General features: G+C 35.0%; 1 protein-coding gene across 1 annotated transcript; it reads right to left on the reverse strand.

Annotated features, from left to right (window-relative positions):
* Nucleotides 1-1,929: 1,929 nt before the first annotated feature.
* LOC104240916 (serine carboxypeptidase-like 34) lies at nt 1,930-13,524 on the reverse strand. The gene is made up of 10 exons (XM_070172038.1): nt 13,222-13,524; nt 4,313-4,420; nt 4,048-4,143; nt 3,866-3,958; nt 3,655-3,743; nt 3,105-3,392; nt 2,862-2,998; nt 2,552-2,644; nt 2,329-2,437; nt 1,930-2,223 (listed from the first exon to the last, which is right to left on the reverse strand). Exons 1-10 carry the CDS (start codon nt 13,475-13,477, stop codon nt 2,074-2,076), a joined length of 1,419 nt encoding a protein of 472 aa, XP_070028139.1. The 5' UTR covers nt 13,478-13,524; the 3' UTR covers nt 1,930-2,073.
* Between the last annotated feature and the right edge of the window lie 894 nt (nt 13,525-14,418).

The following is a 14,418-nucleotide window of genomic DNA, read 5'->3' on the forward strand; positions in this document are numbered from 1 at the left end:
AAGGTATATAATTTGTATTAAAAGTGAGTAGTATTTTATGTAATTTGAGATAATTCTTAATTAAGTGGGTAATTGATTAATTATTAGGTTTGTGGATAAATACTTAAGTGAAATTTATTGGATAATTATAAGGGGACACCTATACATGTGGGGATATATTAGTGTGACAACAAATTGCCAACTAATCAAGCCTAAAGGAGGAGATGGCACAAAATGAATCAAACATGAATTTGTTGGACCATATATGGTAAATAAATACAATTTTCATTAATAGGAGTTGGATGCATTAATTTATGCATAAGAAGAGACTCTAGCAACGTTATTGAACCTCCCAATCAGAGTTAGAAAAGTCTTGCAATCAAAACCAAGTCCACCAACGTCCAAGAATGCTAAGTGAAGATGCAACGAGATTTTGCGATTCTAAAGGAGTACGGTGCAATCTTTCTTAAGAATATCATACGGCTTTTCCCTACTTCGATCTCATCATTACGTATTTTATCGCAATTGACGTGTATTAGAGGGATTGTTAAAAGAATCGGCTCAAGTATGTTAAAGCTAACCCTTTTTTCTTTTTGGCATGATCTATAAGACACGAACGAAAAGAACAAATGTACAAATTCCATAAATGACTCTATTCATAAAAATACTAGGGGTATCCATATTCTTGATTCCCCATGTGAATTTTTATTATATCTTCTTTTCATGGGTCTCAAAAAAATACGTATTTGATAAAGTTTATCCGAAAGACATATTGATTTTTATGAAATTTTGAGAAAATCTTATTAACGTATTTCTTATGTATTTCATGCATTTATACATATACATTGACCCATGACCAGATGGCGTTATATATATATATATATGTGTGTGTGTGTGTGTGTGTGTGTACAATATATATATATATATATATGGGATATGAGAAAAGTTATGGCGTTATATATGCACCACCACCTGATCAGCTGGTTGATGATTTTACCCACAATGGCCGAGATGATATGATGGGATGCCCTCAGAGGCCTGATAATGTTATAAAACATGTACCTATGCACGACATGAAATTTATACGCATATGCATGACATTATAATTATTTCATAATTTACAGAGTTATCCAGACTTACAGGTTGAGTCATTTACTCTATATTTCTTCCATATTTGTTATATATTTATTTATGTGCCTTACATACTTGGTACATTATTCGTACTACGTCCCTTTTGCATGGGGACGCTGCGTTTCATGCCCGCAAGTCCCGATAGACAGGATGAGAGCCCTCCAAGTAGGCTATCAACTCAGCGGAAGGTGTTGTTGCGCTCCATTTGCTCCGGAGTTGCTTATTTGGTCAGTATGATTAGGACATGTATTGATTAGTATGGCGGGGACCTATCCCGACTTTTATGACATTTATGTACTCTTTGAGGCTTGTAGACATATGTCGTGTATGTAAAAGATTATATGGCCTTGTCGGCCTACGTTCAATGTACGAATAATCATTTTGGTCTTATAAGCCAGTATGTCATATGCATAAGTTTGTATTTCCCTTATGCTTTACTTCGGTTCATTTACCTATGATAGAATGATACGTTACGTTGGTACTAGGTTGAGTAAGGTATCGGGTGCCCGTCGCGGCTCATCAGTTTGGTTCGTGACATTAATATATAAATATATATCAAGTTCTAGGCGCATAATCATCATCTTCACGCGTCTAACGTGCTTACGTACAAATTCCAATGAGTCCAAATAACACCTTTTCCCATCATGGCCAATTATTGCCGCATGTAAAAGAAAATGAGAAGTAACGAAGTATTACATGATGTTGCATATCGCCAAACTTTGGAATATCTGTGAAGCCAGTTGGCTTATATAAAGATGGATTCGAAAATTAAATCAGTTAAAACGAAATAGCAATAAATTAAAGCCCTCTAGCTACTTCTGGTGGAAATTGGTCTTAATTGTTGAACACTAATAATATCGGCTGAATTCCATTTCCATTGCATGCGTTTATGGTTGTCCATTTACACGAGTATGGCTTAATAATACAACCCGGGATTAACACTAATTAAAAGGAAGGAAAATGCTAAAACGGGGCAGATGGCAGCTTCTTATTGGCCAAGAAATGTCTAACTAGTTGTAGAGCTTGCTTTGGCTTGAATGTTGGAACTTGATGTCCAGCTCCTCTTACTGTCACAAAGGATAGTCCGTCATAGCCAACTGTCCATCCACCAACCTATTAAGATTTCCCACGTTTAGATTAGCTCTCAATGTTAAGTACAATGTTAATTTCAAGTAATTAAAATATATACCATAAAAGAAAAATAAGTAATATGTATACCTGTTTATTGTTAGTGTACCAAGGAGTCCAATCTTCATTGATTTTCAATCCAAGTTTTCTCAAAGTTAATCTTGTAGCAGTGACTGGGATTCTACCATCGGTATCTCCACTGATAAAAATAAATAGATATAGAATTTTAGGATTATTAAATATTGGTCTTTTACTCTTTTTCCCTCAATTGAAAATCTTCAAAAGAAAATTACATGCATCTATTATCACTTACCTATACACCCAAACGCGCAGACCACCATCGATAAGTTTCTTGATGATAGGAAGCATAGAAGATGGTGCGTCACTCCAAAACGTAATATTGTCGCTGCAAAATAAGAAGATTATTAGTTACATATATATAAGATAAAGGAAATTATGAAAATTTTAATTTTACCTACACTGTCTATGTAATTTTCAGGTAACTAGTTCCAGTTAACAAGCAAATTAAAGTTAAACATATTACACAGAAATGACAAGTGATTTTTCGAAAACGAAATATACTCCAATAAAAAGAAGTTAAAATAACAAAGGGCATTGCTGACCTGCAATGAGTCCATCGATAAGGAATTTTGGTGACATTTGCATGGAGTGCAGCTTGAACATCTGGTCTATTCATGTACATTTCTGTGTAATCAGACAGACAAGGATCGTAGCCTGTTGGTCTTTTGTGCCATCCTTCCTGCATGTTACAATTTTGAATCTTTAGGCCAGAAAATAAAAATAAATAAAAAATTCCCTCCTCATGCTAAACTTAGGCTTGATATAAATATCGAGTACGGACTTACAATTCTGGAGAAGGACTTGGGGGCAACTCCAGGAATAGTTGGAAGGGGTGTGGTACTGAAGTTGCTGTTAACACATTTAGGGGCGTAAAGGCTGTACATGTCTACGATTTTGTAAACATCAAAATACTGATTAAGAAGATCGTCGCAGTCATCGCCAGGATGTTCCAAGCTGAAATTGCAAACTCTCTTAATGGAATGGTACAAATGATCTGATATCACCGCATGATCCCATGCATACTCTATCATTCCCTTTTGGTCTGTCTCGTCGTCCATCAATGCATTCCCTACCTGCAATTTTTCATTTTTTTCGTAACTCATCGTAATAACGTTTTTGATAAATGAGAGCATCTCTTATTGTGTCATTACATATTAATAGAGGTGAATTCAAAATCTAAAGTCAATGAGCTTATAAGGAATTTGATTTTATTATATGTATGTATTTCAGATGATAAGTTCAGCTAAACTTTCGTAAATGATTCTAAATCCGCCTCTGACTATAAGATGTTAATTTGCTGCAGTAATGGTCGAGATGGAGTTGGTAAAAACGTACCATAAATCCTTTGAAATTTATGTAGTCCTCTTTTATGACTTTTTTATTGTTGTCGAAGATCTGCTCTGCTAGCTGGGGAACATAGTGCCCTGAAAAAATGAATCGTTAGCCAAATATATGATGAGTTGATTATATACAAAAAGGAAATAAGTTGACAAAAAGAGATAATCCACATGTTGTGTGTTGGGTGTTTGAGTTTTTTTTTCTTTACCAGCGTAGCTTTCACCAGCAATGTAGAATTCATGGGACTTGAACTGTGGAAATCGTCGAAACCAATTGACCAGAAATTTATATGAATCTTGGGCTGATAAATAAGGAGCAGAGATAAATTTAAGAAGTTAGCATTTGTGAGGAAAAAATCAAATTAAATTCGTAGAATAACTAATTCTTTACCTGTAACAGTGTCTCCAAGCTCAGTGATATCACTAGAGGTGTTTGTGTATGAAAATCCAACACCAACGGGGGATTCCAAGAACAATAAGTTTGCAGCTGGAAATATTAATATTAATATACACAATTATTAGTACTACGAAGAGATTTTGATTTCTAATTCTTTGATGAAGGTCTGACAAGTACTTATGCTCAACAAAACTTAAATCAAAATGTAAGTAACTTTTTATCCAATAAATTCAGCAATCTTTTTAATTTTCCTCTTTACCTTTATTCCATGAGAAATTGTTGAACTTGAGCTCTGGCTTATTTTTCTGTGTGAAGAAAGGCCCTAACTCTTCTGCTTCACCGTAGCCAATTGATGAGCATCCTGGGCCTGAAATGTCAATGACAAACTTCAGCTAATTAACCCAGTTCTGTAAAAAATGAGGGCATTAAAACAAGGATTTAAACCCGCGATAGATAATACTGATTTTGGTACCAAATTTATATTGATACTAGTTAATCCAATAACCAAACACGAGATAAATGTAATTTCAGATTTTATACCGGGATTAGAATAGCCAAACCCCAAAGGTTTAGGAACACTAGTTTGACATTCAACGAATCTACTTATTAAAGGTTCAAGGATGAAGTATTTTTCTAACCATTTATGACATTAATACTTGAGCCATAATTGTAGGTAGGCGTGAAAAAATAGTTAGAGAACGGTTAACCACCTATATTATCCACTAAAAATGGGTTGGATAATTAACTTTATAAAAATGGGTCAAATATGGATAAGAATCATATTATCCATTTATAAAATGGATAACCAATGAGTCTAACTTTTACATTTGTAAAGCCTCAAATTGGGGGTTCCTCAAGTTAGGGAGACTAAGAATTCTCCAAAAGTGATCATATGCAAGAAGTCATGGATAATATGGTTACCCATATTATCCGCTGTTAACCAATTTTTTATCCGTCTTAAATATAGATCGAGTCGGATAATTTATACGTTTTTTATTACCCATTTTTGACCCGAACCAGATCCGATCCGTCCTGCCCGTTTGTCACTCCTAGTTATAGGAAATGAGACATTTTTATGTGTATACTTGGGCTCAAGGTCCAAAATAGTAGAAAATGGGAGCATTTGCATCTATACCCGCTTATTGGATCATGTTTTAACTTGTGCCCGCTTTGCAAAAAAAATTGCAAGCGTACCCATTTTTTCGCGTAACTTCAGCATACGGGGCTGAAGTAGCAAAGACAATCACGCAAAACTTCAGCATTCTAGTAGACGGGAGTGAAGTTTTTGTTTTTGTAACTGGTGAACTTCAGCTCTAGAACTGAAGTTTTTATTTTGTAAATGACGAATTTCAGCACTTCAGCTCTAGAGCTGAAGTTTTTGTTTTGTAACTGGCGAACTTCAGCTCTAGAGCTGAAGTTTTTGTTTGTAACTGACTAACTTCAGCTCTAGAGCTGAAGTTTTTGTTTTGTAACTGGCTTATGGTTTTCATGCTTCCCAGAAGCTTAAACTAAACCATCCATCAAAACAGATGATGTTAAGAGATGGCACAAACAAAGGGGTTTTCGTTGTGATTCAAACCAGTTAGTCTCAGCATAAACAGATAAAAAATCTGTGCATTTTTTAAAAAAGTGAAGTAAAATTGGAACCCAATTACGTTTGTCAATTTCGAATCTAAAAGTCTGGGGAAAATGTCTGGAGTCCGTGATTGAAATTTTACCTCTTGGAGGGGATTTAGATCACCATCTCGTATCTTCGTCTTGTGAATAAAAAAAAGTTCAAATTCAATTTTCTGTTGCTAACTAAATCCAGTATCACTGCTGCTGGAGTTAGAATTCACAAAGAAATCCAGAATTCGTGGTAGTTAACTAAAATAACTAAGATATATGAAACTCTTATCCACTAAAACTTGGATCAGACATTTAGTCACGGACTTCAAAAAGAGGTTGAGGGACGAGAAGGAGGAGGAGAAAGGGGTTGAAATTATTTAAAAAATGGATACAAATTATAAATTTTTTAGAAAATGGGTATAGGTTAAATGAGGGCGATCAAATAAAGCGCCCTGTGCAATTTTTACTAGAAAATGGGATTTTGATTTTCATACTTGGGCTCAATATCCATAAGTTGGGCCATCTGTTTCGGGAGAGAATCATAAATTAGTAGTTAAGCTTCAATCATCCTTTCCTTCATTTCAAAGAGAAAAAAAAAGTGAGTGAATCATTACACTTATTTACCTTTTCAGGCCAAACATTTTCGTTTTCTTCGTTTCTTTTTTGACTATGTAATATTGTTTCAGTTTTCACCCTTGCGCCAAAAATTAAATCAATAAATAATATTTCTTTTCTTTTTAATCTATATCAGGAAGAGGGTTAAAGCTCTCACTTTTTTCTCAAATGACAAAAAAAAAAAAAAAAAAAAAGTATACCATAGGCAACTTCTTGGTTTTATACATTTTTTTCCCTACTATCAATCTCCACCCTCGACTAAAAGGAAAAATAAAACCAAAATATCATTTGTAATTATACCTAGAGTGAATTTATTAATTAGAGAAAAAAAAAGAGGAAAATGAAATGATGAAAGTTAATTCGTTAGGTGCCATAAAAATCCAGAAAGTCTTGCACATGTTTTTCTTCTTTGTTGTATGGTATGATTCTCATTACTTGTCTTTGCTTTTAAGCATAGCTGGAGATTATGACATTATCATAATTTAAAGCTGCCCATTCATTTCGATCGAATGTCTTAAGGTATTATTTCAATAGAAAATTTGTCTACATATATGTTGTATGTACATTACCTTAGGTCCAATTTTTTTGAAACAAAAATATTCTTGCTGATAGAAGGTCATGATTTCAACATGACAGCGATTGGTCAAAAGCTTGAACAATATTAAATTCCAATACTTATTAAAAAAACCCAGCCATCCTTGTAGAGTTGGGTGTCTATTCAATATTCATATTATCCACAAAATTTATAGGAAGGAAATCAATCAATTCATCTTGTCCACAAAGCTATAGATATGGTTATAAGTTAGACGTAATAATTGTAGCAACTTAATAATTGCCGGCATTAAGGATGAAAATGTGATAATGAGTTAAATTCTGACAGAGAATTGTCTAATTACCCAATCTTATTACTAAATAACGGAAATATGCCATATATATTGTCTTGCTTAAGCAAGAGAATTCTAATTTATATAGTACTTACTACAAGAATGATTGGTTTCTGACAGACTAAAAAAATAACAAAGCCCTCAAACATATGATACAATTAACTAGACAAAACAGAAAATTATATATTTCTAAGCATTTTCGTTTTGTAATCTAATCAATTCTAGTGATTAGTTCATTTCGCTCATAGTTAATAGGAGACTATCTTATATTTTGATAAGAATTGATTGTTAAAGAAATTCATATCAACGGCCAATAACATATATCCAACAGCTAGCCTATAATGTCAAATTTTACAGTGTGGTTGTACATTGTAATTGTATATGTATAAACAAGGGTTGTGGTGGAGTGATAAGTGTTGAAGATGTCAAATTGTCCCACATCGGTTGGGAAGTAGAATTGGGGAGGGATTTTCCCCCTATAAAAGAAGGCCTAATGTTTAGGATTTAAATACACCTCTCATTTGTCTTCTTATCTTCTTAAGGCATTTGTATCTTCTCTCTTTAGTATTATTTCACTTGTATTTTTGGAGTGAAATAAAATATTGGTTGTGTCCGAGGAGTACGCAAAATTAGCCGAACCTCGTAAATTTTGGTGTTCCTTTTATTGTTGCTTTATTGTCTTATTTATTATTTGGTGGTTGTCATAATTTTTGGTATAGTAGTTGTGACTTATTCACACTATATACATTTGGCTTCCGCAACAATTGGTATCAGAGCCAAGGTACTGTCTAAGTATGCTCTGTGGTTGCAGCATAGTCTGATCTTCCACATCAGAAAAGATTTATCTTGGTAACTGAGTCAAGGTTCTGTCTGAGTATGCTCTGTGGTTGCAGCTTAGTCTGATCTTCCACACCAGAAAGGAAATAATCTTGATTTGTGTCGTCAGCTATTAAATAATATTTGTGTCAAAGATGGGAGACAATAAACAAGAAGAATCTACATCAAGTGTCAACAATACGTCATCATTGGCATCTTCGCTTATGACAAGAATTGTGTCAAATGCGAAATTTGCGGTAGAAATATTTGACGGGTCCGGACATTTTGGGATGTGGCAAGGCGAGGTTCTAGATGTCCTTTTTCAACAAGGGCTAGATCTGGCCATTGAAGAAAAGAAACCAGATGTTATTGGAGAAGAAGATTGGAAGATTCTCAACCGTGTTGCTTGCGGTACCATTCGATCCTACCTTGCTAGAGAGCAGAAATATCCATACACAAAGGAAACTTCTGCAAGTAAATTATGGAAAGCACTGGAGGATAAATTTTTGAAGAAAAACAGTCAAAATAAATTGTACATGAAGAAGAGACTGTTTCACTTCACCTATGTTCCTGGTACCACGATGAATGAACATATCACCAGTTTCAATAAGTTGGTCACAGATTTGCAAAATATGGATACAACTTATGATGATGGTGACTTGGCCTTGATGTTGTTGGCGTCACTTCCTGATGAGTACGAGCACCTTGAAACTACTCTACTCCATGGAAATGACGAAGTTTCTCTCAGAGAAGTTTGTTCGGCTTTGTACAGCTATGAACAAAGAAAGCGAGAAAAACAGAAGGGCGGAGAAGGAGAAGCACTATTTGTGAGGGGTCGTCCTCAAAATCAAACGAGGACAAAGAAGGGAAGATCCAAGTCAAGATCCAGACCCAGCAAAGATGAATGTGCCTTTTGTCGAGAAAAAGGGCACTGGAAGAAAGACTGTCCGAAGTTGAAGAATAAGGCCAAACATAACAATGGAAAGGCCATTATGGATTCAAATATAGCTGATTGTGATGATTCAGACTTCTCATTAGTTACAACAGAGCCATCAACATCATCAGACATATGGTTGATGGACTCGGCTTGTAGCTATCATATGTGTCCCAACAGGGACTGATTCGTGGATTTTCACGAAGGAAAATATGGAGTCATCCACACAGCGGACAACAGCCCTCTTACCTCATATGGAATTGGTTCAATACGATTAAGGAACCATGATGGAATGATCAGAACATTAACAGATGTTCGATATGTACCGGATTTGAAGAAGAATCTCATCTCTGTGGGAGCCCTAGAATCAAAAGGGTTCAAAATCATTGCAGAAAATGGAGTGATGAGAGTATGCTCCGGTGCACTAGTGGTAATGAAGGCTAATCGGAAGAATAATAATATGTACCGCTATCGTGGCAGTACAGTTATTGGGACAGCGACAGTGACATCCAGTGACGACAAAGAGGCAGAAGCAACCAAGCTATGGCACATGCGCTTGGGACATGCTGGAGGAAAATCCTTGAAAACTCTATCAAATCAAGGATTGTTAAAAGGAGTAAAGGCTTGCAATTTGGAGTTTTGTGAGCATTGTGTCAAAGGGAAACAGACAAGGGTTAAATTTGGTACAACGATCCATAATACTAAAGGCATTTTGGATTATGTACACTCTGATGTTTGGGGTCCTTCCAAAACACCTTCATTGGGTGGGAAGCACTATTTTGTAACCTTTGTTGATGATTTTTCTCGAAGAGTGTGGGTGTATACAATGAAAAACAAAGATGAAGTGCTGGGAATTTTTCTCAAATGGAAGACGATGGTGGAGAATCAAACAGGCAGGAGGATCAAGTGTATTCGCACAGACAATGGAGGTGAATACAAAAATGATCATTTCAATAAGGTCTGTGAAAATGATGGCATCGTCCGACACTTCACTGTTAGACATACACCACAACAGAATGGAGTGGCAGAACGTATGAACCGGACCTTGCTGGAGAAGGTACGGTGTATGTTGTCCAATGCTGGCTTGGGCAAAGAATTTTGGGCTGAGGCAATTACATATGCATGCCACCTCATTAATCGTCTACCATCTGCTGCTATTGATGGCAAGACACCATTTGAAAAATGGTATGGAAAGCCTGCTGTAGATTATGACTCTTTGCACGTGTTTGGCTCAACTGCATATTATCATGTGACAGAGTCAAAATTGGATCCAAGGGCAAAGAAGGCTATTTTTATGGGAATTACTTCTGGAGTCAAAGGATATCGCTTATGGTGTCCTATGACAAAGAAAGTAATATTCAGCAGGGATGTTACCTTTGATGAATCTGCTATGGTAAATAAGGTAACAGAAGATACCAAACAAAATGAAGGTGCTTCTAAGCAGGTGGAGTTTGAGGGAAAATTTATTTTTCCTACACAAGAAGCAGAGGAGGAAACAAATGAAGATTACCCTCTGGAAGGAGAGCCAGTAGAGGAGATTCCAACTCAGGAACCTCAACAACAACTTGAATCAATAGCAACCAGCAGGCCAAAAAGAACAATAACGAAACCTGTTCGTCTCATAGAGACGGTTGCTTGTGCAACCTCAATTGTAGCTGATGATGTTCCTACCACTTATAAAGATGCAGTCCAAAGTTCAGAAGAAGATAAGTGGAGGATTGCCATGAATGATGAAATACAGTCCCTTCATCAGAATCATACATGGAGATTGGCCAATCTCCCGAAGGGAAAGAAAGCAATTGGGTGCAAATGGGTATTTGCAAAGAAGGAAGGATTTCCTAACCAAGTAGATGTTCGCTACAAAGCAAGATTGGTGGCCAAAGGATATGCTCAAAAGGAGGGAATTGATTACAATGAAGTGTTTTCTCCAGTTGTAAAACATTCCTCCATTAGAATTATGTTGGCTTTGGTAGCACAATTGGATTTGGAACTAGTTCAGATGGATGTAAAAACTGCGTTTTTACATGGAAACTTGGAGGAGGAAATCTACATGACTCAGCCAGAAGGATTCAAAGTTGCTGGAAAAGAAAATATGGTGTGCAAACTTGAAAAATCGTTGTACGGATTGAAACAATCTTCTAGACAATGGTACAAGCGATTTGACGAGTTTATGTTGCGGCAAGGGTACAAGAGAAGCAAATACGATCATTGTGTGTATTTGCGCAAGCTTAAAGATGGTTCCTTTGTATATCTTCTCCTATATGTTGATGATATGTTGATAGCTTCCAAGAATTCGGAAGAAATTGATAAGTTGAAGATTCAACTGAAGAAGGAGTTCGAGATGAAGGATCTGGGTGAGGCAAAGAAAATTCTTGGCATGGAGATAATTAGAGATAGACGTTCAAAGAAACTCTGTTTATCTCAGAAAGAATATTTGAAGAGAGTACTACAACGTTTTGGCATAGATGACAAGACTAAGCCAGTTAGTACTCCACTTGCTCCCCATTTTAAGCTAAGTACTACTATGTCGCCAATGGATGAAGCTGAACGAGAGTATATGTCAAAGGTACCATACGCAAATGTTGTTGGTAGCTTGATGTATGCAATGGTCTATATGAGACCTGACATTTCACAAGCTGTTGGAGTTATTAGCAGATATATGCATAATCCAGGAAAGGAGCATTGGCAAGCTGTGAAGTGGATTCTACGGTATATTCATAATACTGTAGATGTTGGGTTAGTTTTTGAGCAGGAATGCAATCAGTCTGTAATTAGATATTGTGACTCAGATTTTGCGGGTGATCTGGACAAACGAAGATCAACTACTGGTTATGTGTTTACTTTTGCAAAGGCACCAGTTAGTTGGAAATCTACTTTGCAGTCAACAGTTGCTTTGTCTACAACAGAGGCAGAGTACATGGCTATTACAGAGGCAGTAAAGGAGGCAATTTGGCTTCAAGGATTGCTAAAGGAGCTTGGTGTTGAACAAAAAAGTATCACAATTTTTTGTAATAGTCAAAGTGCTATTCAATTAGCGAAGAACCAAGTTTATCATGCAAGGACGAAACACATTGATGTTCGGTATCATTTTGTACGAGAAATCATAGAAGAAGGTGGAGTCACAGTGAAGAAAATTCATACTACAGAGAATCCTGCTGATATGCTCACAAAAGTGGTGACTACGATCAAGTTTCAATATTGTTTGAATTTGATCAACATTGTTGAACACTGAAGATTGAAGATGAAAACACAACCAAAATTTGTTATTGAGAGAGAATTGAAGATGTGGAATTTTGCCAAGGTGGAGATTTGTTGAAGATGTCAAATTGTCCCACATCGGTTGGGAAGTAGAAATGGGGGAGATTTTCCCCCTATAAAAGAAGGCCTAATGTTTAGGATTTAAATATACCTCTCATTTGCCTTCTTATCTTCTTAAGGCATTTGTATCTTCTCTCTTTAGTATTATTTCACTTGTATTTTTGGAGTGAAATAAAATATTGGTTGTGTCCGAGGAGTAGGCAAAATTAGCCGAACCTCGTAAATTCTGGTGTTCCTTTTATTGTTGCTTTATTGTCTTATTTATTATTTGGTGGCTGTCATAATTTTTGGTATAGTAGTTGTGACTTATTCACACTATATACATTTGACTTTCGCAACAATAAGTACTCCTTCATCTTTAACCAAAGGTCTCGAGTTCGAAACTCTGGGTATGAAGTCGCCTTTGTTAGGGAGCGCTTTACCCCCAATGTGGGATTTTCCGGTGCGAATCCGAATTTAATCGGGCACAATGTGAGTACCGGATACCGGGTAGAAAACCAAAAAAAAAAGTACAGGCATAAATAACTAAGACTACGATAGATCATCAAATGTTATTATTTTCATGTTATCCACGGCTGGAGTAGTGTGAAAGATATGAAATTCAATGCATAACTATAAGATAGCAACATGTCAAGGTTGTAGTACATACAGAAATAAATTGTATGACGGGACAGGAAAAAACAAATACTAGTAACTAGCACAAACTTAATTTTGTGTGGAGTGTAACTTCGACACTATGGCATCAAAAGATAGATGCACCTAACTGAAAGAAACGGATAACTTGATAGTGTCAACCATTAAATTTACAATTATGACCTCAAAATATAATAGTATATATTTATTTTCAGGTCACAAATATTGAGTCGGATTCAAACATAGCTAATAAACTACTCCATCACTATGGATGAGCATACATAAAAAAATGTAATATTATGGAGAATGACAATTTGTGTGAATTAAAATAAATATATTTATGTGTTGTTTGGTAGTTACCTCCATTGAGCCATAAGAGAAGTGGCTTGTTGTGAGGATTGGTAGTGGCCTCAAAAAACCAGTAGAAAAGTGCCCTTCCATGAGTCTCGTTGACAGTAACATATCCAGCATATTGCTTGAAACTCACCGGCGGCTGACCGGGTAATCGGTTTACTCGGTCTGCTTCTTGTTCACCCAAAGCTTTTTCGCTAATCGCTACTACTCCAAAATTCAGAACAACAAGAAGAAGAAGAGGAATATAAAAATATTGCAACATTATATTCTCTCTAGCTACTTGAGTTTTTAGCGGGACAGAGGACTGTGTCTGTGTGTGGTTTATATAGTAGTGAGACAGATAACAAGTGATCTGTCACACTCTTTCATTATTTCCTTCAAATTATTGGTTTCATTTATAATACTATAGGATTTGGATTGTAAGCACTGATTAAAAAAGAATTTTCAGTATAGAGGTTTAATTGTTGCACCAGGTCACCTGATATGGTTTGCAAATTGCAGGTAACCAGTTTATTTTTGCTATGGAAAATTATGAGAAAATGACACCGTATAGCCACTCTCAAAATAATTGCTGAAAAAATGTATATTTTTTTTGTATATATATACATTCTGTATGTTATATAGAAAAATTATATTTTTATACACGTTTTTGACTACCAAATATTATATATATATATATATATATATATATATATATATATATATATATATATATATATATATATATATATATATATATATATATATATATATATATATATATATATATATATATATATATATATATATATATATATATATATATATATATATATATATATATATATATATATATATATATATATATATATATATATATATATATATATATATATATATATATATATATATATATATATATATATATATATATATATATATATATATATATATCACACCAGCCACACAAGGTTTTGCTTTAGAAAACGGCAAACCAAAAATAAAGAAAAAATAAAGTTAGTTATTAGGTCAATTGCTTGGGATTCAAATGTTTGAAAGGCGAAAGCTGTTGAGTTAAGATCCAAGACTTTTTCGTGTTCAAGATACAGATTTTAATTACACTTAGGATTGTAATCTCCGTATACCATGTTGAACCAGAAAAACGGACTTGCATGTTACTTATTATTTTCCTTTATTATATCTTTAATTTTTCGCTATATGTTG

This window comes from Nicotiana sylvestris, chromosome 4 (assembly GCF_000393655.2).
Source record: "Nicotiana sylvestris chromosome 4, ASM39365v2, whole genome shotgun sequence".
In the NCBI taxonomy this organism is placed as follows: domain Eukaryota; kingdom Viridiplantae; phylum Streptophyta; class Magnoliopsida; order Solanales; family Solanaceae; genus Nicotiana; species Nicotiana sylvestris.